The sequence below is a fragment of the Aythya ferina genome (genome assembly GCF_964211825.1).
Source record: "Aythya ferina genome assembly, chromosome: 25".
In the NCBI taxonomy this organism is placed as follows: domain Eukaryota; kingdom Metazoa; phylum Chordata; class Aves; order Anseriformes; family Anatidae; genus Aythya; species Aythya ferina.
Genome location: NC_140323.1, coordinates 165,746 through 188,336, shown reverse-complemented (window position 1 = coordinate 188,336; position 22,591 = coordinate 165,746). Strand labels below are relative to the sequence as shown.

Here is a 22,591-nt window from a genome sequence, read left to right as displayed (position 1 = left end):
GCACCGAAATCCCCGGTAGCCCTACCGCCTGCAGGCACGCCGGCACGGGCTGCGTTCTCACACAGCCAAAGTAGGACAGCAGCAAGTGAACAAATTTCAGCCTCCTGCTAACGCAGCTACTGCTAATTAGCAATGACCTCGTTAGTCAGAGCAACGGCTGTTTAGTTTCCAATTCTTCAGGCTGCATGACAATGAGCCTATGAAAAGAACTTCAAACCACACGAGTGTATCTAAGGTAAAAAAGCACTGTCACACACTTCAGATTACATTAATTTAAAAAAGATCAAATGCAGTATTTTTGGTCTTTGTAGTATTTCTTTTGAGCATCAAGGTAAAATGAGAATGGGGATGCAAAAGATTTCAGTAGAGGCAGAAGAGACAGAAATATTGCCAGGACTCACAGAACAGAATACACTTCAGAAAACACTGCCCACAGTTACTTTTATTCCCTCTTAAATAATTTCTAATAACAAAGAACTGTACACAAGAACACTCCTGTACAAGAATCCCTTGTATCTTCTGAACAATTTTTCTGGATATTCCAAAGGACCGCAAGGAAATGCCTCTTATTAAAAAAAAAAAAAAAAAAAAAAAAAAAAAAAAAAAAAAAACACCTTCTGCATCTATCGAAGTTTTCATTTGGAAAAAAAAAAGTGGCATAAAACTTTAATATTGGAAATAAGATGTTTACTGTTCTTAAAGGATTCTTTTGATCACCAATAGAACAAAAATATTTATATTAAAATGCCTTTAAAAATATCACAATATTGAAAAAGTCCTGCAACACTGCAACTCTAATTTCACCCAGTATAGCATTTTTGCAATAAATACATAACACATCTGTCACTAGACTTACCTGCGATATAACATTAAAATCTGTCTGTGTGGTTGCTTTTGGTTTATTCTATTTGAGGCAGGCCACAGTTCGCTCTTCCTGAAGTCCAAAGTGGTGTAAGGCCAAACAGCTTTGATGTGAAAATGATGTGTTCTCTGCTGTGTGTACTAGACTGGCTCGACTGCACTGCCTTTGGATCAGAGCTAGCCAGTATTCACATACCTTGGAGCACAGCTAAGGACAGAACAGGTCTACCCACAAAAAAGTGTCACATGCAACATCCTTCAAAAATGCAGAGGTGTGAGGAAGGGTCATTAACTCCAGTCTTCCCCTCTAAATCAAGGCAAAGTATACTCCTTATATGAGTTACTAATTAAAGTGCTCAATTGACTATCTGTTATTCTCTCAATCTGCCTCTAAGCAGTTGTTCAAGAATGTTAATCCGGCCAAATACTGAGTGCTAGCTCTTCAAAGCAAAGCAAAAGCTGTGTGCCTGCTTTGTGCAGGCAAAGCAAAATGCGTACCTACTATTTACGATGTAGTTTGCAAAGAATTTCTTATTCCTTCTATCAAATAAAACCACCATAATCTGCGTTATGTTCTCTAGCTACTGACAAAGTAGATTTATGTTCCATCTGCACCACTGGAATTATTAACTAAAGCTCATCAAAAATAACACTCATGAGAAGAAATAAACTATCACAAGGGAGTACACACCATGAATACTTCATTGTTGCAATTAATAAGACAGAGCAGCAGTGCAAGCTTCTGCCATCAAGAGTATGCAATTTGAGACAAATGCAGGGAAAACAGGCCACACACTTTGAAAGATAAAACAATCACAAAAGGAAACACCTGAAAGAACAAATTACAAACCATCCTTCCGTGTTGGTGGTTTCATAGTAGTCTCTGAAGTCAAGATTTGGAGGTAACATTATTTTGTAACCTAAGCTTCAGTGTCAGGCAGATCTTCTCTCCCCACCTCAAAAGATTCTTTGCTGATTGACAATAGTTCACGCAGCTCTTTGTTTTCAAGCTGCAAAATCAATATTTTTGCTGAAATAGAAATGAGCTAATTCACAATTAAAGGTCTATAATCTTTAAGTAGCCCCACTCCACCACCACTAAATAAAACTCATTTTGTAACACACGCGCTAATGCGGTACTGGCAAGAGGGAAACCACATCATTTGAAGCATATCTTTAACTTCTCTCTTTAAGATGCTTGAAACATCAAGAATTGAAAATAAACAGAACCCATTCCTTATTTCCCAACCCCACCCACCCTTGTCCCAATTTGATTGTGTCAAGGATTTATAACATAAAAAGAAACCCCAGAGCAAATCTAGAGGCTCCAAAACTTTGATATATCCCTTAGCAATTATATTGGTTCTTACCTCCAGCTGAGCCAGCTTCTCCCGAACTTTAAAGAACTGATCATCATCGACTTGTATAGCTTTTCTCATCACTTCTCCCATCTCACATATTCTATCTATCTGACTTTCAATTTCCTGAAATACATGAAAAATAATACATTCAATACCTTCAGGCAAAAGCAGTAGCAATTTATTCCCTGCAAGTAAGCTAGTTCTTTGTTTTGGACTATTTTCAATTTTAATTCTTTCCTTCCAGGAACCTGCAATCCTTTCTAACCTATACAACATTTCAAGACATGTACCGCATCGTCCACTACTATCAGTCATCAATGAAAGCAGTGCATAGAGTAACATCAGTCAGCAAGACAGAAGGCACCCTTACGTGTCAACATGGAAGTCTGAAGTGTGAGAAGGACAGAGACAACAGATTCAGGTGAATAGAATTAGTGTGCAGCAAGTTTCACATTGTTGCATTAGGAAAGCCTGACTGAATTTTTAAGAACATCTAATATAAAAGCAAGTAAGACTTCAAGACTAAATTAAAAAATGAAGTAAACAGTCTCATCTTAGAAGGAATTAAAAAAAAAGGAAGCCAAGCAAAAGACCAGAGTCTACTGGGATGGTTTTTAACAGAATCAGTCTGGAAATAGTTCTAATCCTTTGGAAGATGCATTTTGTTCAAGGTCAGAAATGCATATTAATGAACACAGAAAAATTCCAGTGTGTAATACAGTATTAGTTCCTATCCAAGGGACATTCAATTTCAACATATCACATGTAAAGAGGAACTCAAATATGTAAACACAAAAATATCTGATATTTTAATTCACAAGAAGTGAAGATTTTGCTTAGATGTTGAAATAATCTTGGGATATTCCATCGTAGTGTAAGAGATTACTCCAATCTTTTCATCTTGGTATCACTGTGGCACTACAATGATGCAAAAGCAGTATCTGAGAACAGTGATAGAAGCTTTGCTCAAATAGTAAGTCTTGATGGACAGAGCAATTGGTGTACCTAACCAAGCAATGGAAACAAGACCTACTATACTACTTAACTTCAGAAGACCTAAGCAACACAAAACAGAGAAGAAATTAATTGCCAGATATCACTACAAAGAATTTAACTGAATCCTACTGCAATTAAAAAAAAGAAAGAAATCTTAGCTTGCTTATTCTCTAACCACGTAAACATGCATTTAACAAATCCCTAAATTAATAAGCTTTAATCAGATATCTAACGTACTGTATTATTATTTGGCACCTAAATGTACACCAACCCGCAGTTATCAGTAGCCACAACTTGCACCGCTGAAGTCAAGACATGGACAAAGGTACACTTGCACTGAGTAAAAAGCAAGTGGAAGTGATGATTTCTTAAGACCTAAACATGTGGCAGCTAACAGATTTTGGAGGTTCTTCTTCCTTCGTTACAACTACTGAACAATAACAAGAACAACTCTGATGCATGAGCTTCTCTAAAGTGACAACAAAGCCGTTACGGCTTAATGCACGGAATGCGCCATCAAGTGTGCAGACAACGAGCTTCTGAGCGGGCCACAAAAGGCTTACGCTTTTCAGTGTCCTTTGTGACATGTCACAACTTTTATGCTGTGAAAAGAATAGAGAAGAAAATACCAAAGAGACGAGAGTTTCAGAAAATGTATTTCGGAGCAGAGACATTCCACGCAAGGAGAAGGTGGTTTCCTGAAAGCAAGCAAGAAAAATCGAACAAGTTCCTCTTGCCCTCTTCCATCCCCACCTTACCACAGAATTCGCCTGATGAACTTTTAAGACCGGTTCTGCATCTTCGCCTTTTCTGCCTTGCATTATCTGTAACATCTGCTTTCTGTACTTGCTCATGATGAGCTCTAGCGCGTCCTGGTGCTCCTCCAGCGAGATCCACAGCGCTGCGAAACACAGAACACGGCGCGGCGTTGCCACGAGCTGGCGGCGACTCACACGGCGCAGCCGGCCGACGCCCGGGGTCCCCAGCGCCCCCCTCTCCCCCTCCCCCTCCCCCGGCGCCGCGCTCCCGGGGCCCCCCCGCCTGCCCCCCGGGCCCCCCGCCCGCCGCCCCGCGGCTCCCCCCCCCCCCGCCCCCCGTCGCGGCGGGCAGGCTCACCGCGGTTCTCCCGGCGCAGGTCGCGGATCTGCGTGTTCTCCTGGGACAGGAGCGCGTGTGGCCGCAACCGGGCCGCGTCCGCCCGCTCCGCCGGAGCGCCCCGGCCCGGCCGAGTCGCCGCGGGCCCCGCCGTCCCGCCGGCCGCGCTCACCTTCTCGGCCGGCGCCGCGCCCGCCTCCCTCATGGCGGCCACGCGCTGGTGCAGCACGGCCGACTGCTCGATCAGCGACTCGGCCGCGGTGTCGTGCTCCTTCAGCCGCTCCAGCAGCGTCCTGGCGTCCGTCAGGATCTTCTCGATGCTGCAGCTCATGGCGCGCGCCGCCGCCAGCCGCGCCCCTCCCCTCAGCCCCGCGGCGGCGGCCCCATGCCCGCCGCCGGCAGCGGCCACGCGCGAGCCCGGCCGCCGCGCGCCGCCCGCGGGCCCCGCCGCCGCCGCCGCCGCTTCCGGGCCCGCCCCGCCCGCCCCGCGCCGCCGAGGCGCAGGCGCGGCCCCGCCCCGCCCGGTGTCGCCGCCTGGCGGCCGCTGAGAGCGACGCTCGGGGAAGCGGCGGGGGGGGGAGCGGCGCGCGGCTCGCAGGCGGCCGGGCCTTGTGGGGGGGGGGGAGCAGAGAGCGGGGGTGGGGGGAGCGGGGAGCGGGGTCGGGCGCAGCGGGAGCCGCGTCGGGAGCGGCCGAGGCCTCGCAGCGGCTCAGCGTGCGGAGCCCCGTGGCGGAGCGCTGCGGGCGGGCTCGGGCCCTCGGCCGCGGTGAGCCGAGGCTCGCGACGCTGCGTTCCGGCGGCGGGGGAGCCCGGGTGGGAAACGTCGGGCCGGGGCCTTGTGTGAAACGGAGCAGCTCTGCAGCAGGGCGCCCGGCCCTGACCCGAGGGCGGCCCCGGTTATCTGCCCCAGCGCTCCCTTCAGCGCTGTGTGATAAATTCCGAGCTGAGGTCTGCCGAGCTGTCTCCTTATCTAAGACTCGTGTTTGTCCCTTTTAACAGTAAACATCCTCTACTCGAGTTAAAATAACAAGCTTTGAAATGCTGACTCGGTTCTCGGTTATTTATTTGCTAACTAAAACTACTGTTAGCGATCTGTGATGTCCTTGATGCAAAACGTAACCTTGTGCAGCTTTTTTTTTTTTTAATTAACTTGTTTAATATTACCAACTTCATTGTCAGTGTTTCCAACAATAATGTTCTAGCGGGACTCCTGCTACCTTGAGTCATCTTTCAAGTGTACATCCTCTTTGAGACAGACCCAAGAGAAGTGTTTACGATGCTTCAGCAAATAAAGTGTTGGGACTACTTTATCAGACTGATTAATTAATAATGTACAAGAGATGTATTTTGTAAATTTGGGTGATGTAATGCTGCTTTATAGTAATTACTGCAGAAGTAAATGTCCAGACCATGCTTTATAGTGTACTTTCCCTTCTAGGACTTCCAGTTTTTCTTCCTATTAAAGACTAGTTAAAAGTTTAGTTGGTATCAGAGTTTCTTTTTCACAATGGGTGATTTGTGAACATTTGGAAAACTTAAACTATTTTCTTTATAATTCTGGTTATGGAACCAATGGGCAAAAGCTGGATCTGGCCTAAGATGGACATGACATCCCTAAGCTGTAGCCAATGCTCATTGCTGGTTCCACTGTCCCTGCAATTACATCCTCAAGTGACCCCACCCATGCAGCTCAGCACCTGCTGTTGCTTTGCTCTGCGTGTTCCAGCTTCATGGCTGCCTTTAAAGCTTCTGCCAGTACATCAACTCTCTCAGTGCCTATGTGCAGCCACACAGGAATAGCTGTTACACTTACATGGAATGATATAGATGTACCAGTTGAGTATCTTCCCTGCCTTTCAACATATTCAACATGGCACCAAATATGCAATCTCTAAGGTTCTAATTCTGTTTTACAGGAGGCAGGCCCTCAGCACACTGTTCAGAAATGTAGCACTAGAGATTCCAATTCACATCTACTAGGAAATCAGCTAAAGAAACCTGTCTTATGCTGCATGAATGGTTGTTGCACCTCAGCAGAAGCTGCACCTATATTGTGTGTCTCAATATCTGCTTTTGGCCTCTTCTGTTACTTGCATTTCTACTTGCCTTTGGGCACTGTCTTATGATTTAAAAACTCAGTTTTCCTTGGCTTCAGAGATAACATCCTGGCCTTTCGTGCAGAGTGGAGACAAGCACAGGAGATGAAAGCGTCAGCACTGATGCATCAGACTTACACTTCAGGATTGGTGCAGTCCCTCTGTGGGATTCTGGCTGCTTGGAATAAAATTGAAGAATGGGAAGAAGATGGAGTCTACTACACCACCACCACAGAGCATGTAGTCATGTGTTCTCACTCAAGGATGCGGTTCATTCCCTCTCCAGCAAATCTTTTAACACAGAATCATTTGTTCAGCTTCCAAAGGACGGTAGAATGAGCTAGTGTGGCGCCAGGACGCAGATCAGATCTCAGTAGGACAAAGCTCCTTGATTTAAATGCTGGGAATGCTTGTCACCAGAACTTCTAGTATGTAGCAACAGCGCTTAAACAAATCAACGGATGAGCATTTTCAGAGTAGTGGTGTCTTTTAATTTCTTTGGCTTATCACATCAGTTCTGTATAAACTGAAGAGAATGTATAAATTTGGCCTCTCAAACATTTTAGTGTTTAACTTTAATTCGATTAAACACTTATGTATGTGTACAAAGTGAAAAATGAGGTTACTAGAGGTTAATGCTTTAATGCTTTTAATAACTCTTAACCACATGGCTGTATTTTGTCAAACAGAACATGGATTTGTTCTAGCAGGAAAAGTATATGCTAGATAGGAGATACTAAAACCCTCCAAAACAGCAAAGCTGCTACATAACCAAAAACATTTCTAGGCCATCTTGGAAAAATCATAACTAGTATTTCTGTGATAAAATAGATAACATTTCTGAGTATAGTTCATTAGGAGACTCCTGCTCACAGTAGGAGAATCAAAAAGGGAAAGACTCTAGACAGACAAGAAGCACAGAAAGAGTGATTAAAGGGACTGATATTAGACAGCACAGAATCCTCAACACAACATAATGTCTAAATCTGGGGTGAGTTCAGGCATTGGTCCTGAGGATGTTAAAACAATTTGCACTAGGTAATGCCCTTAAGTTACCCAGAAGCTGGCAATGGAGTAAATGATAGATAGATAAAAATGCACAGAGGAAGTGACCAGTAGGAAAAGGCAACATCTGTGACAGAGATTCAGGGGCATCTAAATGCTGGAAAATATATAAATAAAATACATTTTTTTTTTAGGAGAATTCTTGAGTTTGGGGTAAAATCATGTTAGTCATGACTGTGACCAGCACGGTTCAACAAATGTTGGCCAAGTCTCTGAAAGCACAAGTCACGTAGTAATGCAGCAGAGACTGGCTTTTCCAAAGCTAAAAGTGATATTCCTCATGTCCTTCTTTGACAAATTTGGTGTCTAACTGTCACATAATTCAGCAGTTACAGCTTGCTTAAAAAGCAAAGCAGACTTGTCTCACACACTCCAACACTTTCATTGTTTGCTTTTAAACTTTTTTTTTGTTTGTTTGCTTTTGCTTTTTTTAACATATTAATCATCATCTACTGTCACAGCTTCACCAGTATTGCTCTCAACAAAATCTGTAGGACAGCGACTCATAGACCAGGAGGCCAAGTTAATCCTCTTTTTGTACTTCCTAGCTTATACTTCAAGGTGGATTACTGTTGCGTAAAGCGGACATTCTGTGGTGAGATATTACTACGAAGCTCGGTCTCGTAGTTCATCTTTATTTTCCTGCTTTGATAAATCTGAAGAGTCACCCATTGCACCACAGTATTTATGTTTATGAGTCTAATATTCTTTTTACTATTAAAACAAATGTCCATCAGATGGAATGCAGCTTGGAAGAAAGGGAAAATAATATCATCGATAAACTGATATAACCACCTATTTTACTCTCTCAGACGCAAGACTCCTCCGCTGACTAATGGATTCCACAATAATTATGTTGTAATGCTGAGTGGCAAGATACTGTCCTTTATGCAAATCAGGTCCAGGACTTGGCTTCTCTTTGCTGACCTACAAAGATTTGCAATGACTTAAGAATCTCAGTGTGTAAAGTTAAATTTGCAAGTGTTCTCTTTGAACTATAAATTCTGAGATCATTGCAGGACACTGTAATTGACTTTTGGTTGTTATATTTATTTTATTTCACATCGTGCCTTACTGAATACTGTTGCACTAAAGTTTTGCATACAAAATATTCATGAATGTGCTGAATACAAAAAAGGACAAATTCTTACTACTGTAGCTTCTGGACCTGATTTTATCTTGAAATGTGTGATCCCACAATCAGAACTACCACATACAACAGATACATATCCTATTCAAATTAAATCTTTCCCTCTGTTGAGAGCCAGGGTAAGATAACACTGACATCCAAAAAAGGTTAATCATGAGGCTTTGCACTGTTTTACAGCCAGGACTGAGGTTCATTCATGCCATGCAGAAAACTGTAACAGTGCCAGAACCACTGCACATTTCAAATAATAATAAATAATCCAGAACAGAGGGCAAACAGAAAGCTTGCAGGTTTTTCATTAATTTTTCAATAAATTCTAAATGAAAGTAGCTCTTAGAACACTAATACCATTATTGGTATTAGTCTGCCAGTGTATTTTTTACCTCTAAATGATTTTATTTGTAAAGTAAACTCAAACTTTTGTAAATTCAAGTAAAGCTTGAGTTTGAGCATTTTAGTACATAAGCTTTTTGTTCATATTCTTCTTGATATCATTCAGAACAATTTACAAGCAGGTGAGACTTAATCCTATAATGAAAATAATCTACATTTCAACATAACCTTTAATTCACATATAACAACAAATACTGTAATTAGCAATTAGTTTTCCAAAGTATCTCAGTTGTTTAGTATTTGACTCTTGCTTTCATCAGTTAATGATTTACAGTAACGAACTGGAACATCAGTGTTTTGCACTGAAATGGCCAAAATAGTTGTCCAGGCATCATTGCCCTCGTGTGACAGACTTCAGATGTTTTTGTGAGAAGTTAGCCAAAAGCAATAGACAATGCCATCACTTCTGTTTAATTTTTACTGAAAAACAGCAACAAAGTGACCATAATGACTTGTAGTCAGAGTCCCAGTAGCTTTTGAAGGACTGTTATTTTGTTGAGATTTTGCCCTTTGTTTAAGTTTTGTTTGACAAATGCTTAATAAATGAGCAGAAGAGGCGGTTTATGTTTCATTAATGAGGTTGATAGTGGTTAATTACTGAAGTTACGTAAACAATCCAATACCAGATCAAGCTGAATTGGTCAGTTATGTAGAGAAGACCCAGCTGGAGTAGATACAATTTCCTTTAACTATTCAAACACTGAGCAAGTTACAGGGATTGAGAATCTCTAGTCCTGATGAATACAGAATTCTGCATGTCCTGAAAATGAAATCTCTCAACAGGCACTGATGCAAGCAAGATTTCTTTGGATCTGCAGTTTCAGCACTCAAAAAAATCTTAGACCTAACTGCATTAAGGCAGACATTCTGTGTAGATTAGGCTATGCATAAATTCACAGCTTATACTAGTGAAGGAAATGAGACACCAAGAGCAGTGCAACGTAAGGTCTCAGGCCAGACTGATGATGTGTGCACCTTTTACTCCACCTCAGTGGCACTTCTGGATTTCCACTTAGGATAGGAGCTTGTTCAGATAATATTTTCAGTCTGTATCTGTAAGTTACATTTTTTTACTCATCTCTAGTAAAGCATGTTTGAAGTATCCTATTTAAAAGGCATTAGGCACATTACTGATCAGAGACTTAGAAGACATATCAAAAGTGCTTTCTCCTCTTTACAGATCAAAGTAACTCTGAGAGAACAATTCTTAATTTGTGATGTAGCCCAACTTGATTTTTTAAAGTCTCCAGTGATTAAGATTGTACAGGCAACTTATACTGCTTATACTTTTTATACTTTTTATTTCTTGCTGTATTCTTTAAAAGCATGGAAAAAAACCATTCATTTTTCTCTTCTTTGCAGCAGTTCTTTATGTGGTCAAGTGGGCTCTCAGGTCTTCCATTTTTATGGTCATTACAAGCTTTAAATAGAACTGATCTCTTAAAATAATTTAAAATATATGTACTTAATATGGACTAGTTCTCTGGTCTGAATCACTGTATGACTGTGCAAAATAGTTTTATTACCACAGTTACAAAGATGGCATGTGGGTTGAAGTAAATGGCTATGTGCTATTACTTAATGTGGCACTCTAGTTAATTTCTACTCCACCTAAGTTTTAGGTTCTTGTATACATATTTTAGCAACTTAATTTACTCCCAATCCACTAGATTTTATAGCACTGAGAAGAATCAGGATTAGATATCTTCTAAAAACCTGTTTTCCAGACTTAAGTCTCTTGAAGTCATTAGGTTTTAAATACCCACATCCCACTGGTGTATTTCAATAGCTTACAAGTAAACTATCTTCTATCACAAAATAAAAACAAGCGAGCAAACAAAAAACTTTAAAAGTCAGTAGTACGGAAAAGCTAAAGATAACATTTGATAAAAGCTTCCTTGTTTTTCAGCTTTCACTGGGAAGGCTGAAAAGATGGATGAAAAAGCCAATGGCATTTGTGAAAGAAATGCTATGAAAAATATCCATTTTAACAACTGTAAGCTCTTCATTTTTACTATTAAAGGTGGGTTTGTTTGTTATTGTTGTTGTTTTTGACATCTTAGCTGCTGAGTAAGTTTGCTTTTACTGGGAAGATAAATGCTGACAAATTACATTTGCAAGATTGTTATCTTTGTCCCTACTTCATAATCTATGTGTTCCAAGCCCATTACCACATGTGATCAGTACAAAGCTTCTGAAAGCTCAAAAAAAACCCAAACTGTAAGATGATCAATATAGCATTTGTGAGTCAATCTTTTTTGTTCTTGCAAGCCACGTTCAACAATTCCACCTCCAAAGACTCAGTCACAGATTCCCAAATGGTGCCAGAATACACAGAAACAAGTAACATGCACTTTTTGGGAGCCTATGGAGTATGAACACGGCTCCCTTTTGAAAGGTAATGCCAGTTTGCTGTGTGTTATGCCACAGATCTATAAAAACCTGTTGTCTCCAGAAGGCTATCGTAAGTGACTGCAGTAAGAAAACCAACAGGACTTGATTTTTTCCCTTTGCCATGTAAATTGTGAAGTATACAACAAAAACATTTTTTCTGGGGTTAATCGAGAATTGCTCCTATACAGAAGAAAGGTGACCTCCTCCTGGTCTTATTAGCTAAACATTTGCAACTTGCTGTGCATCATGTTAGGCAGCAAGTTTAATGATAGTGTGATAAAAAAGGGCATGCCCTAACCAAAAGACCATATCTTACATCTAGGACGTGATGAAAACCCCAACCCCAAATCGTAATGATTAAATGATGAGAAATTATTCATAATGGAAATACTTCTATTATTTTTTTTTTTAAGAACTAAGTTTTGCAAAATTAGTGGCCACAACATTTGCTAACAAGTCATTGCCTGTTATAGAGTCATGTAGGAATCCATCTGCACAGGTATGTCAGAATTAGAAAACGTAGAACAAGGTGAGTGTTTTGTGTTTCAAAGAACTGACTTAATCAACTGTTTCCTAACTCAATTACTATGTCATGTAGATATATCAAAATAATGTTATTGCAATATTTTCCCTGCCAAAGCAATGAACATCATCCATTAACACTCGGGCATGTCAACGTTAGGCAATCAAAATGGGAGAATTTTAAATTCTACCAAGAAAGCAAAATACTTTGTAATCAGACAGGGAGAACCCTGGGAAACAGTGACGTGAAGGTCCCCATGGCCCCTGTCCCTGATGACCCAGTTATTATTTGATTTATGTGGTCTTGCAGCTGCCCTTGCTTCGACCCCAGGAAAGGCTGTGTGGGAAGTTCGTGTCTCAGAGCTGCAGCATTGCTCTGCAGAGCGTCTGGAGCCAGTGTATGCACAGAAACTGATAAATAGGGAAAAGGCCCAGTTTGCTCCAGCTGGACTCAGAGCTAGGATCATTGCTACAGCCACACGGACTTGCTCTTGAACTACCGTAAGTATTTAATTTACTTCTCATGATGCTCTGGGATTATAAACTATTGCTACAGCCATGAATCAATTTGCCAGGTAAAAATATTTCAGGCATTGTAGATTTTTGATTTTCTTTTTAAAATACTGACTAAATTAATTTATAAAACATGCACTTTTAAATTAAGTATCCTAGCTGTCAAGAACTTGTTCCAGCAGTAATTCATTTAACATACAGAATGCAATAACTTTTTAATTCAGTCGTTTCCCTTCTCCAAAGTACTAGCAAAGCAATAGGTTTCAAAAATCTCTCATCTCTTACTTTACAATATTTATGTATACAAAATACACCTTTGCAACAAATATTCATGAGGTAATAATTAAAAAAAAAAAATCAAGAACATTGAAACATAGTCAATTAGTGAAATAAACCATATCTATTACAGAACGTATCCAGAAGGTTATTTCATGACAAGAAAGGAACATATTTAATGGAAAGAAAAATGGATTTTCTTCAGACAGAAGCTTTGGGGAGCATCGTAGCACTTTAAATCTGGGAGAAACAGATGAAATTTTAATAATGTGTATTAGCTGCATATGGCATCAATCAAGTGATCCTAGAACTTTCCCTGCAAAACCACTCTTTAATTACAGATGTTATCAGTGAATTGCTTGAGTGAAATTGAATCTATCACCTGGCATTGCACATGGTAGCCATTGATTGTGCTCAATTTTTTTTTTCAGTTTTATGTTTAAATTTCACAAATTAAAAAATAAAAATAGGAAATTAAGCGATGCTTTCCAGAAGCAAAAAAGTACTGTGATTACAACAGAGATTGAAATGTACTGCCTAGTTACACTACGTGTTCATTAACATGCCACACAGCATGTTAAATAAATATTGTAGACCTTCAGCTTGAGTTCCTAAAATTCCCTGCAAACAAGAAATTTCCCTATGACTCAACTGTCAAAATATTTATGATAGCAGTTAAAGTACTGTCAATACATACCTCTTAAAGAGCTCCTCAGAGCCTCTTATAAAAGCAGTATGTTTTGCATCCTAATAAATTTGATAATAGAGGTTGATAAAGTTACTTTGTAATGGTATTTTATAGAAAAAAAAGTATAAAAGTCATTTTTTCCCCCATAAATAGTAATAAACAGTAATTGTTTTGAAATTCTGTTCTACTTTAATCAATTTACTTGTTTGGTTTTTTTTGTTTGTTTGTTTGTTTTTTTTTGTTTTGTTTTGTTTTTTTTTTTTTTTCTTTTTCTTTAATGGCTTCCATAAAGAAGCCTAACTGAAAAGTCTTTCAGTTAGGACTATTAACAATCTTGATGAATTTCTATATTAGATGGATAACTAACCCTTTGAATCAATTCACATTACAGTTTATATTGAACACTATCAGTTGAGAAGACTGATCAGTGTCAGAACTAAACCCGTAAAAGTGCAACATTTTCAAAAATACTTCAGCAACTTATACTCTAGGTTATGTCTTCAGAAGAAGGAAAAAGAATCTCTCAGCTTGTAAAGTCTTTTAAAATGATAATAATTAAAAAGTAATCCTCAAATGATCTGGATTTCACAAATTAAAATATAGCAACTCGGAAGTAATTGTGAAGAAGGAAAAGCAGGGCACAGCACGTGTTTATGCAGATGAAATTTACTTTCAAGTCGGTATGTCTGATAGAGGACTCAGAACTGTATTACTACTTGTGATTCTATGAAACAAGTTATTAAAAATGCAGCTTCTTTTGTTTTCAGTTATTGCCACCTTTCCACAAAATTTTAAGCTAAAGACCTTTCTGCATCATACCTGGGGACGTATTTTTTTTTCTTTCCCTTTTTAAAGCACACATACACAAAAAGTATGGCTATATTTTGAGTAAATATAAAAGACAAAAACAAACATAAGATATTTTGGTTTGGGAATGGCATGACTGTAATTGACAGAACACCCAAGGCTCTTCCCCTAATATGATTTCAATTTTGTCCAAGTTTTATGTTTTGAAAATTACAACTGGGCACGTATACTACATCCTGCCGAGCATTCCACAACTTCACAGTGCAGAGCTCATCTGTGTGCGCATGGAGAATTTACTTGCTTGCATGGCAAAGGGTTACTGAACGCATATGTGGGCTGAAAAAGTGTCCTTGAGGTCATGGTTCATTTCTAGTGAGGTGTTAGGGATTAGGGATGGCTACTGAACTTCTGAGAGATCAGTACATAAAAATCACAACAGTTAAGCAATGTCTGAAGTTTGGAGGAGGCTTCCATACTGCTGACTGACTCAAATATAAAGGAGAGAATAATTCAGTAAGGCAGAAAGTGTAACATGCGATTTTGACAGCCAATCCTACAAATCACCAAAGCTTTCCTGTCCTATCTTGCTTTCTATACCTTTTGTTTTAAAAGGATCCATGCAATTTTATATCAGAGGAACAAGCTTGTTAACACTAAATTCTCAAATGTCAGAAAATGGAACAGTTAACATTTATACACATAGGTACTATGATCATTGCATCTCATTTCAAGGTGGTGTAGCATTCCTCAAATAACCACTGGATTTAATATTAATACTGCTATAACATTCTCTTAGTTTAAGTTTCAATTTACAAAATTTCATTCTAAACTGGGAATTCTGTGGTTGCAGCTGCTACTATTAGTCATAAAAATCAGTAAGAAGGGCTAACTCCTCAAATCCATTATCAGTCAATCTCCTAAATTGAGGAAACCTTGCCTAACGAAAGTTCGATTGCAAGATTTAGGGTACTTAATTAACTGAACAACTTGCATTTGGTAATATGTCCTTCATACTCCCCATGTGACATTTGTGTTAGACTGGATCAGTGTCATTTTACTGTAGCTTCTATTCTTTTATTACTTTTATTTAAAGGAACCACTGGAATCCAGAAACACATCTCTCCACACATTTCTGAAGAAAAATGCAGACTTTGCCCAGGCCAAATGGATCTGACTGATAAGGACCTCATGATTCAGTGAGTCATTTCTCTTTCAAACAAATATTTACTAGCAGAGATAACAAAAAAAAAAAAAAAAAAAAAAAAAAGCATTCCATCCTCACTGTATCTTTTCACCTTCTGCTGGCAGCACAAAGCGAAGTGTTTAGTTCCAAAGATATGTCCCGTTTTGGGGAAAGGGACATATGTTTTTAAGGAAACAACTTCAGTTCAGACTCCCTGAAATGATGTTCATTTTCTCAGCTGTAGCTAGGTATAGGTATTGCATAAAATCTAATATGTGAGTCTTTCAAGGAAGATCTTTAAACACAGTTTGCTGTAAATTCTGCAAGGGGCAGATGTAGAGAGCCCTAGTGCGTATGTAAGGATTTGATTTGCCTACTCACTTCCAAATACTTACTTGCCTTTTTCATCTTTATTGTCCTTCCCATCTGCTCATGGAAAGCTTGTGAATAGTTCATAGGCAAAGTGCCTTGAAAAGTCCATAGTGGGCAGCAGATACAATATATTTTTAACCACTGATGCTTGAACACATTCCCCACATACAGAGGGAAAAGGGGGCAAGGAAAATAGTTCCTATTTAATACCTTAACAGCTACTCCAGTATCACTTGATTGCTAAAGTAATACCAGAGATTGCCTTTACTCTTATATAAGCTCAAACACAGCTTGTACTAGTGTCTATATAGACCTCCCCCCTCAAAAAAAAAAAAAAAAAAAAAAAAAAAAGATTTTTTAAAACACATTTTTAGAACCTTTCTATAAAGAGAAGTTACTGAAAAACAAGATAGTTTTGAATTCAAAGCAAAATTGCTATTCTGCACCAACTGCCACTATGACCTCTTAGTACACTTTGTCATGGTGAATGTCAAAGCATCTAACCAGGAGCTCAGGCTTCTGCAGTGATGATGGGACAGAGAAAAGCAACTTCTAGCGGACAATACACTTTGTTGGTTTCACGTAAAGTTGGAAGCAAAAGTTCTAAATATACCTTACCTTGGAGATTTGTGAACAGGTTCTATACCAAATCCCTACTATTAAGACAGTAAGCAACCTCGTTGCAAATATTATGTGACTTTACACATACCTCTGATTTTCTTATGATCTGCAAATGGTTTCATATCCTGGAGCTTCCTGCTTTTAGTTCTGTGGCTAAGCCTACCCAGCAATTCTTTGTCATGTGATGTTTCTCATATGTTTGCATTTTTCCAGGTCTCTTTCTTAAAAGTCCATCACATGGAAAAGTGAATGAAACAGTGAAACTGGGAGCAGACCATGGCAAATACATTTGTCACTGTGCCTGATGGGTATTGTCTTGCTGAGCCCATACAGTATTATGGTGAGTAAAGCCAACTTTTAACATCATGAGAAAACAGTGCAGTAAAAGGAACGTTTGTGGGAATTTACATTAATTTCTTCATTTTAATTGTATCTTTACAATTAAAGAATACATCTTAGATGTATTCTTTACATCTAAGATGTATTCAAAGAATACATCTTAGATGTAGTTACAGGTAGCACCTCTTAAAAGAATATGTCAGACTGCCCTTAGGAAAATATGTTCCTCTAGTATTTGTGCTTAAATGTTTAATCTGTGAAACATTTTAAAACTTTAAAGTTGCTGATGTCAAGATACTCCCTAGGCTTTTATTTCATTTTCATTTTTTTCTTTATCTAGATGTTTTACCAGAGCACATCAATTATCAGCTGCAGGACACTGATTTTCAGACTGCACCTTACTGCCAATACTCAACAGTTCAAATTCCCTCTCCAGTATTGCAGTCACAGCCGTCCCAATCCCAGTACAGCACATACACCCTGGACTCCCAGTACAACGATGGGCAGTACAGTAACTGCGAATTAAGTAAGCCCCCTTTCATGACTTCCCACCTTGATGATAGTGGGTATCCAGGACTTAAAAGGGCCAGACTAAACCACTCTTCTTTGAGATTAAAGGGACAGGAAGAGCTTTGTGTTGTCTGCGGTGATAAAGCCTCCGGGTATCACTACAACGCACTTACTTGTGAAGGTTGTAAAGGTAAGAGGCACATAGATTTAATAGTATCTTGCCCTGCAGTGCACAGTGTAATGTTTCACATCTGTCATTTAAACAAATAAATGTCATTAATTTTTAAGGTGACACTTCTATGGAGGATTATAATTTATCTAAGGAATCTTTATCTAACTATTTATCATCTTTATCTAACATGTTTACTTAAGGTTCACATTGTTATAACATTTTTTGAAAGAAACATTTTCACAGTATATATTTAATAAAATCATTTCATACAACTAATTTTTCAATGAAGTATTCACTGGAATAGTGCCTGTTTAAGCAGTTGCTGATTTTTTCATGACCTTTTATTAGAGACCTTTATTTATAATTCACTAATTATTGTTCTTAATAGTCATTAGTAAGCTATTAATTCACTGTTATTAATGCTATATGGGAGCTGTCCTGCTCAGGTAAGGAAAACTGCGATCAATACTAGTCAGAAAGAACAAGTCATGTTACATGTTAATTGAAGGTATTGCTTTCATGATAAAGAAAATAACCTTTATTTAAATGATGAGATAGAACTCCTTAGTTTCCTTCATAAGCTGATTCTTTTCTGTAGGCTTCTTTCGACGCAGCATAACCAAAAACGCAGTGTATCGATGTAAGAACGGTGGCCATTGTGAAATGGACATGTACATGCGGAGGAAGTGTCAGGAATGTCGCTTAAAGAAGTGTAAAGCTGTGGGAATGCTAGCGGAATGTAAGTGCTCCCTGTATGCTGGCTGTTTTAATACTCATCACCAATAAAATCTTTTCCAAAGTCAATCCCTTATTCTCAGTAGAGCTAAGTGATAGAACACAAGGCAATGGCCTCAGGTTGCTCCAGGGGAGGTTTAGATTTAAGTCAGGAAGCATTTCTTCATGGAAAGGATGGTTCTGCACTGGAACAGGCTGCCCAGAGAGGTAGCAGGGTCACCATCCCTGGAGGTATGTAAGAGATATGTGGATGTGGTGCTTAGGGGCATGCTTTAGTGGACTTAAAATGTTAGGCAGATTGTTGGACTTGATCATCTTAAAGGTTTTTTCCAACCTCAGCGATTCAACGATTCTAAGTGGTACTGGTCTAAGCTTTATTTCGCTGTAGGAAAACTTAACTTTGGAGTCTGGCACCTGTAGCATCATCATCTGCGGAAACCAGCAGTACTCAGAAGTATCTCCTGAACTTAAGAGAACTGCTTTTAAAAGACATTACAAAATAAAAAGAATCTAAATATCCTGCACCTCTACAGGACAGCCATAAGCATATCAGATGTGCTTTCGTATTTGGAAAGAAAAACAAAACATTTAAAAAAATGCACAAAATTTTTGTGAAAAATTCTCATGTTATCTTGCTTATGGCTCTGTGACGTGAGCATAAGACAGCAAACGCTCAGGCCTTTGGTGGATATTAAACAGTAACTGACCAAATCAGCAGTACATTGTCATGTTCTTTATACATAGTTCCTTACAGGTGACAGCTCCTGACATCCTCGTGTTATCCATAACAACAGCGATGATTTCAAGTTGTAATCTGTTTGAAAATATATGCACTGATACATAATTCTGTGCCTCACAGGTTTGCTGACTGAAGTACAGTGTAAGTCAAAGCGACTCAGGAAGAATTTCAAACAAAAGAGCAGTTTTGTTTGCAACATAAAACTTGAAGATGAGAGACTGAATAGTAAGCATGTATCATCTACAACAAGATCTGGAAAAGTGGGATATATTTCCATCTAAAATATATATATATATATTTTAATAATTTATGTTTGCCTTAACTCATTGTCATTTTTAATTTTTTTTTTTTTAAAACAGATTCCAGAGAGGATGGAACTTACTCCAGGGGAACATCAACTTCTTGACCACATTGTAGCAGCACACCAAAAATATATGATTCCCCTTGAGGAAGCAAAAAAGTTTGTACGTACACAGAACGATCAGCCCACATTACTGAGTTAGCATTTTCCTAAGCAATTTATCTTGATTATATCAACTATATAAATGCTCTTTCATGCAGCTGCAAGAAACTGCAAGTCCTGAGGAAAGTTTTCTCCGTCTCTCTGAGACGGCAGTTGTCCACGTACAAGTGCTAGTGGATTTCACAAAAAGACTCCCAGGTAAGTTTCTTCCTTTGGGAAATGTTACAATCACCTGACTTATTTATTTATTTATATTTTATTTTTTAAATGCATTAGAAGCCATACTGGTGGCATGAATCTGAGAAAAATACAGGCTTTAAGAAAACTCTCATTTAACTGACTGACTGATCTTCCAACACTAACAGTCAGGATTTTATTCATTATGAGGAAAAGTTAGAAGCATTTTCTTCAAAAGCTTATTAGATTTCTTTTCCCTTCCTGACATAGGACGCATTTTTCTGATAGCACTGTGCCTTCAAAATGCTATCTTGAGTGAGTTACTGTTTTAACACACTGCCTGAAATCCAATTCAGTTTGCAATTTATTGGAATCAAAGATAAAATAGATGTTCCTTCAAAGGCAAAGTCAGAACAGAAGGGACAAACCAGGTGCTCCTATTCATATTTTCCAAAAATACAAGAACAAGAGAACATGCAATTAAATTCACTGCATTTCAATGTAAAGTTGACAAAATAACTTTGACGGGGGATGATAACTTATTACTCTTTAAGTTGCAAAACTCATTGACAAAATTCAATCAACATGTAAAGCAAGTATTTGATAGAATTTATTTAGTATCAGTTATAGCACTACTATAGAACATGGCTGAAAGAATGGATGACTTGTTTGTTTTCTTATGTTACATTTCTCCTCTGATCAAGATTAAGAAAAGAACCAAAGAAGATCCTTTGTTCTTGAATTACATGTGCAGATAACTAATTCATGAAAAGATGAACATAATTTTAAAAAGATCAACTATCATCAGACGGGGAATATCCACAGTCACTAAGCAATGTAACATATTGCATTAGGGCATATGACATAGATCAGATGTTAAAAAGAGATTTTTTTATAAAGCTGTGCTTATTCCTCAAATTGTTACTTGTACCTTCCTGTGATTCCTCTATACACTGTACACTGACAACAGCATTTTTTTTTCTAACATGCAAACTAGCAAGATTGCAAGAGCACTAGCGTTTCATACAAATGTCTTAACTGTGACTCCTCCTTTCTTAACTGTGACTCCTCCTTTAACTGTGACTCCTCCTTTTCAGTAAGTGCACTAATTAATAAATAATTTGTGTCAGCCCATCTTTTGGGCTTAATGGCAGACACAGCACAGATTCTTAACAAGTCTCTCTCTTTGCAGGATTTGAAAGTTTAGCTAGTGAAGATCAGATTGCACTGCTAAAAGGGTCAACAGTTGAGGCAATGTTTTTGCGTTCAGCCCAGATATATAACCAAAGAATTAGTGAGTGCCAATCATCAACAAGTGAAAGTAAGTTGGACTAATAAGCTTTCTGCAAACACCAAAAGGGGTTTGGCCATTTTGAAATAACTTCCATTCATTTAAATCCAGTGAATCTAAAGTAATTCCCTATTAAAGCACAGCAGTACTTGCAAAATAGTGTCAGTAGCACAGCAGTATTGTAAAATAGTGTCAGTAATGCATATATACCTTCTAGAGGCATTTTTTTTCCACAGAGCATAAAAAATAATAATTAATTGTATCTCTGCTTCCCTCCCATTAGTTCCAAACAAAAACAAACATTCTGAGCGTTTCAACAAACGTTGGGGTGGATGGATAACATGAGCTATATTAACAACATATGATTTATTGTGTCAAGTTTGACACGAGATTTTGACCAACAGGAATGTAACAAGTGAACTTAGTGCTGGATGCAAAAAAGACCAATTCTTTATTCCTACATGGGTCTGATAAAAATACCGCATGTTTTAGGTGTCTATCCACAAAGCAGATGTAGATGAACATTTAGTCATACTAAGCTTGGCTGTGAATTGTCATCTCTCATGTTCCAGGTCATATAAGGCTTCCTGATCACGCGACGTGTTGTCATGTTCAAAACCTTGATAAAAACATTTATTCTATTGAAATATCACACAACGAAGAGAGTCCAACGTCCACTACTACCACAGGTACTGGAGGCCTGACTTAAGATACCTGGCAATCCGTTGCACTGCAGACTGCGTTCCTAGGCCCCGCTGCACTGCCTGCAGCTCCCAGGATCCAGCCAGGCCCAACACAGTGCTCGCGGGTACCTAGTCCCGAGCTAGAGCAGAAGCTCCACGGTAGAACTGCAATACAACTTTTTAATTACTACTTCAGTAATTAGAATTGTTGCTACTAAGTCTGATAACTATGCTGCGCAACAGAACTGCCTGAAATTCTAGGTTAGAACAAATACGCGTAATAGCAGTGCCTATCTTTCATGCAATAGCATTCTGATTATTTTATTTCATTTTCAAGGTATAACCGAGGAGTTTATTACCGCACTGTTTTACTTCTACAGAAGCATGGGGGAGCTGAAAGTTACTGAGACCGAATACGCCCTGCTTGTAGCAACAACCGTGTTTTTCTCAGGTAAGCACTGAGGCCACCAGCTCAGGCGGCCTTCGCAGCCACGTCCCGCCGCCCGCCGCCCCCCCCCTCGCCGGGCCCTCGGGCGCGGCGGCGCCTCCGCGCGCTGCGTGCCAGTAACCGCGCTGTGCCCCGGTGCTCCGCAGACCGCCCGCTCCTGAGGAACAAGCGGCACGTCGAGGAGCTGCAGGAGCCGCTCCTGGGCATCCTCTACAAGTACTCGAAGATCCACCACCCGGAGGACCCCCAGCACTTCGCCCGCCTCATCGGGCGCCTCACGGAACTGCGCACCCTCAACCACACCCACGCGGAGGTGCTAGTGACGTGGCGGACAAAGGACCCCAGGCTGACTTCGCTGCTCTGCGAGATCTGGGACCTGCAGTAGCACGCGCCGACGCCGCGCGACGCAGCGCCACAAGCGCCTTGCGCCTTCCTCAGCGCCGTTCCCGCCTCGCGTCGCCTCGCCTCGCCTCGCCCCGCCCCGCCCCGCCCCGCGCAGCCCGGCGCGCGCCGCTCCCGCCGCCTCCCGTCCCGCTTTGAGCGCGCGCCGTCGCCTCCCGCCCTTGCGTCCTCTCCGTCGGCGGCCGGCTGAGGGGGAGCCGGTGGGGTGGCGGGGGGCGTCCGTCACGAGGCGTCGGCTC

The 22,591-nt window shown here is 39.9% G+C and overlaps 2 protein-coding genes and 1 long non-coding RNA gene across 4 annotated transcripts; 1 reads left to right on the top strand and 2 right to left on the bottom strand.

Moving 5' to 3' along the window:
- Nucleotides 1-424: 424 nt before the first annotated feature.
- On the bottom strand, nt 425-4,753 carry SIKE1 (suppressor of IKBKE 1). Of its 2 annotated transcripts, none has more exons than XM_084497787.1 (4): nt 4,335-4,750; nt 3,977-4,119; nt 2,232-2,345; nt 425-1,871 (listed from the first exon to the last, which is right to left on the bottom strand). In XM_084497787.1, exons 1-4 carry the CDS (start codon nt 4,642-4,644, stop codon nt 1,782-1,784), a joined length of 657 nt encoding a protein of 218 aa, XP_084353913.1. In that variant the 5' UTR covers nt 4,645-4,750; the 3' UTR covers nt 425-1,781. The 2 variants fall into 2 exon arrangements, with proteins under 2 accessions (XP_084353913.1, XP_084353914.1); XM_084497788.1 differs by having other exon boundaries at nt 1,754-1,891; nt 4,335-4,753.
- Nucleotides 4,754-12,301: 7,548 nt separating this feature from the next.
- On the top strand, nt 12,302-22,571 carry LOC311423727 (bile acid receptor-like). The gene is made up of 12 exons (XM_084498098.1): nt 12,302-12,434; nt 15,311-15,413; nt 16,607-16,733; nt 17,073-17,432; nt 18,013-18,153; nt 19,009-19,148; nt 19,248-19,352; nt 19,450-19,549; nt 20,721-20,849; nt 21,392-21,508; nt 21,840-21,953; nt 22,097-22,571. The coding sequence occupies exons 3-12, from the start codon at nt 16,670-16,672 to the stop codon at nt 22,333-22,335; spliced, it is 1,509 nt and encodes a 502-aa protein (XP_084354224.1). The 5' UTR covers nt 12,302-12,434; nt 15,311-15,413; nt 16,607-16,669; the 3' UTR covers nt 22,336-22,571.
- On the bottom strand, nt 21,019-21,824 carry LOC311423728. Its single transcript, XR_014685834.1, has 2 exons — nt 21,534-21,824; nt 21,019-21,438 (listed from the first exon to the last, which is right to left on the bottom strand). It is a non-coding gene; the product is annotated as an uncharacterized lncRNA (long non-coding RNA).
- Nucleotides 22,572-22,591: the final 20 nt, after the last annotated feature.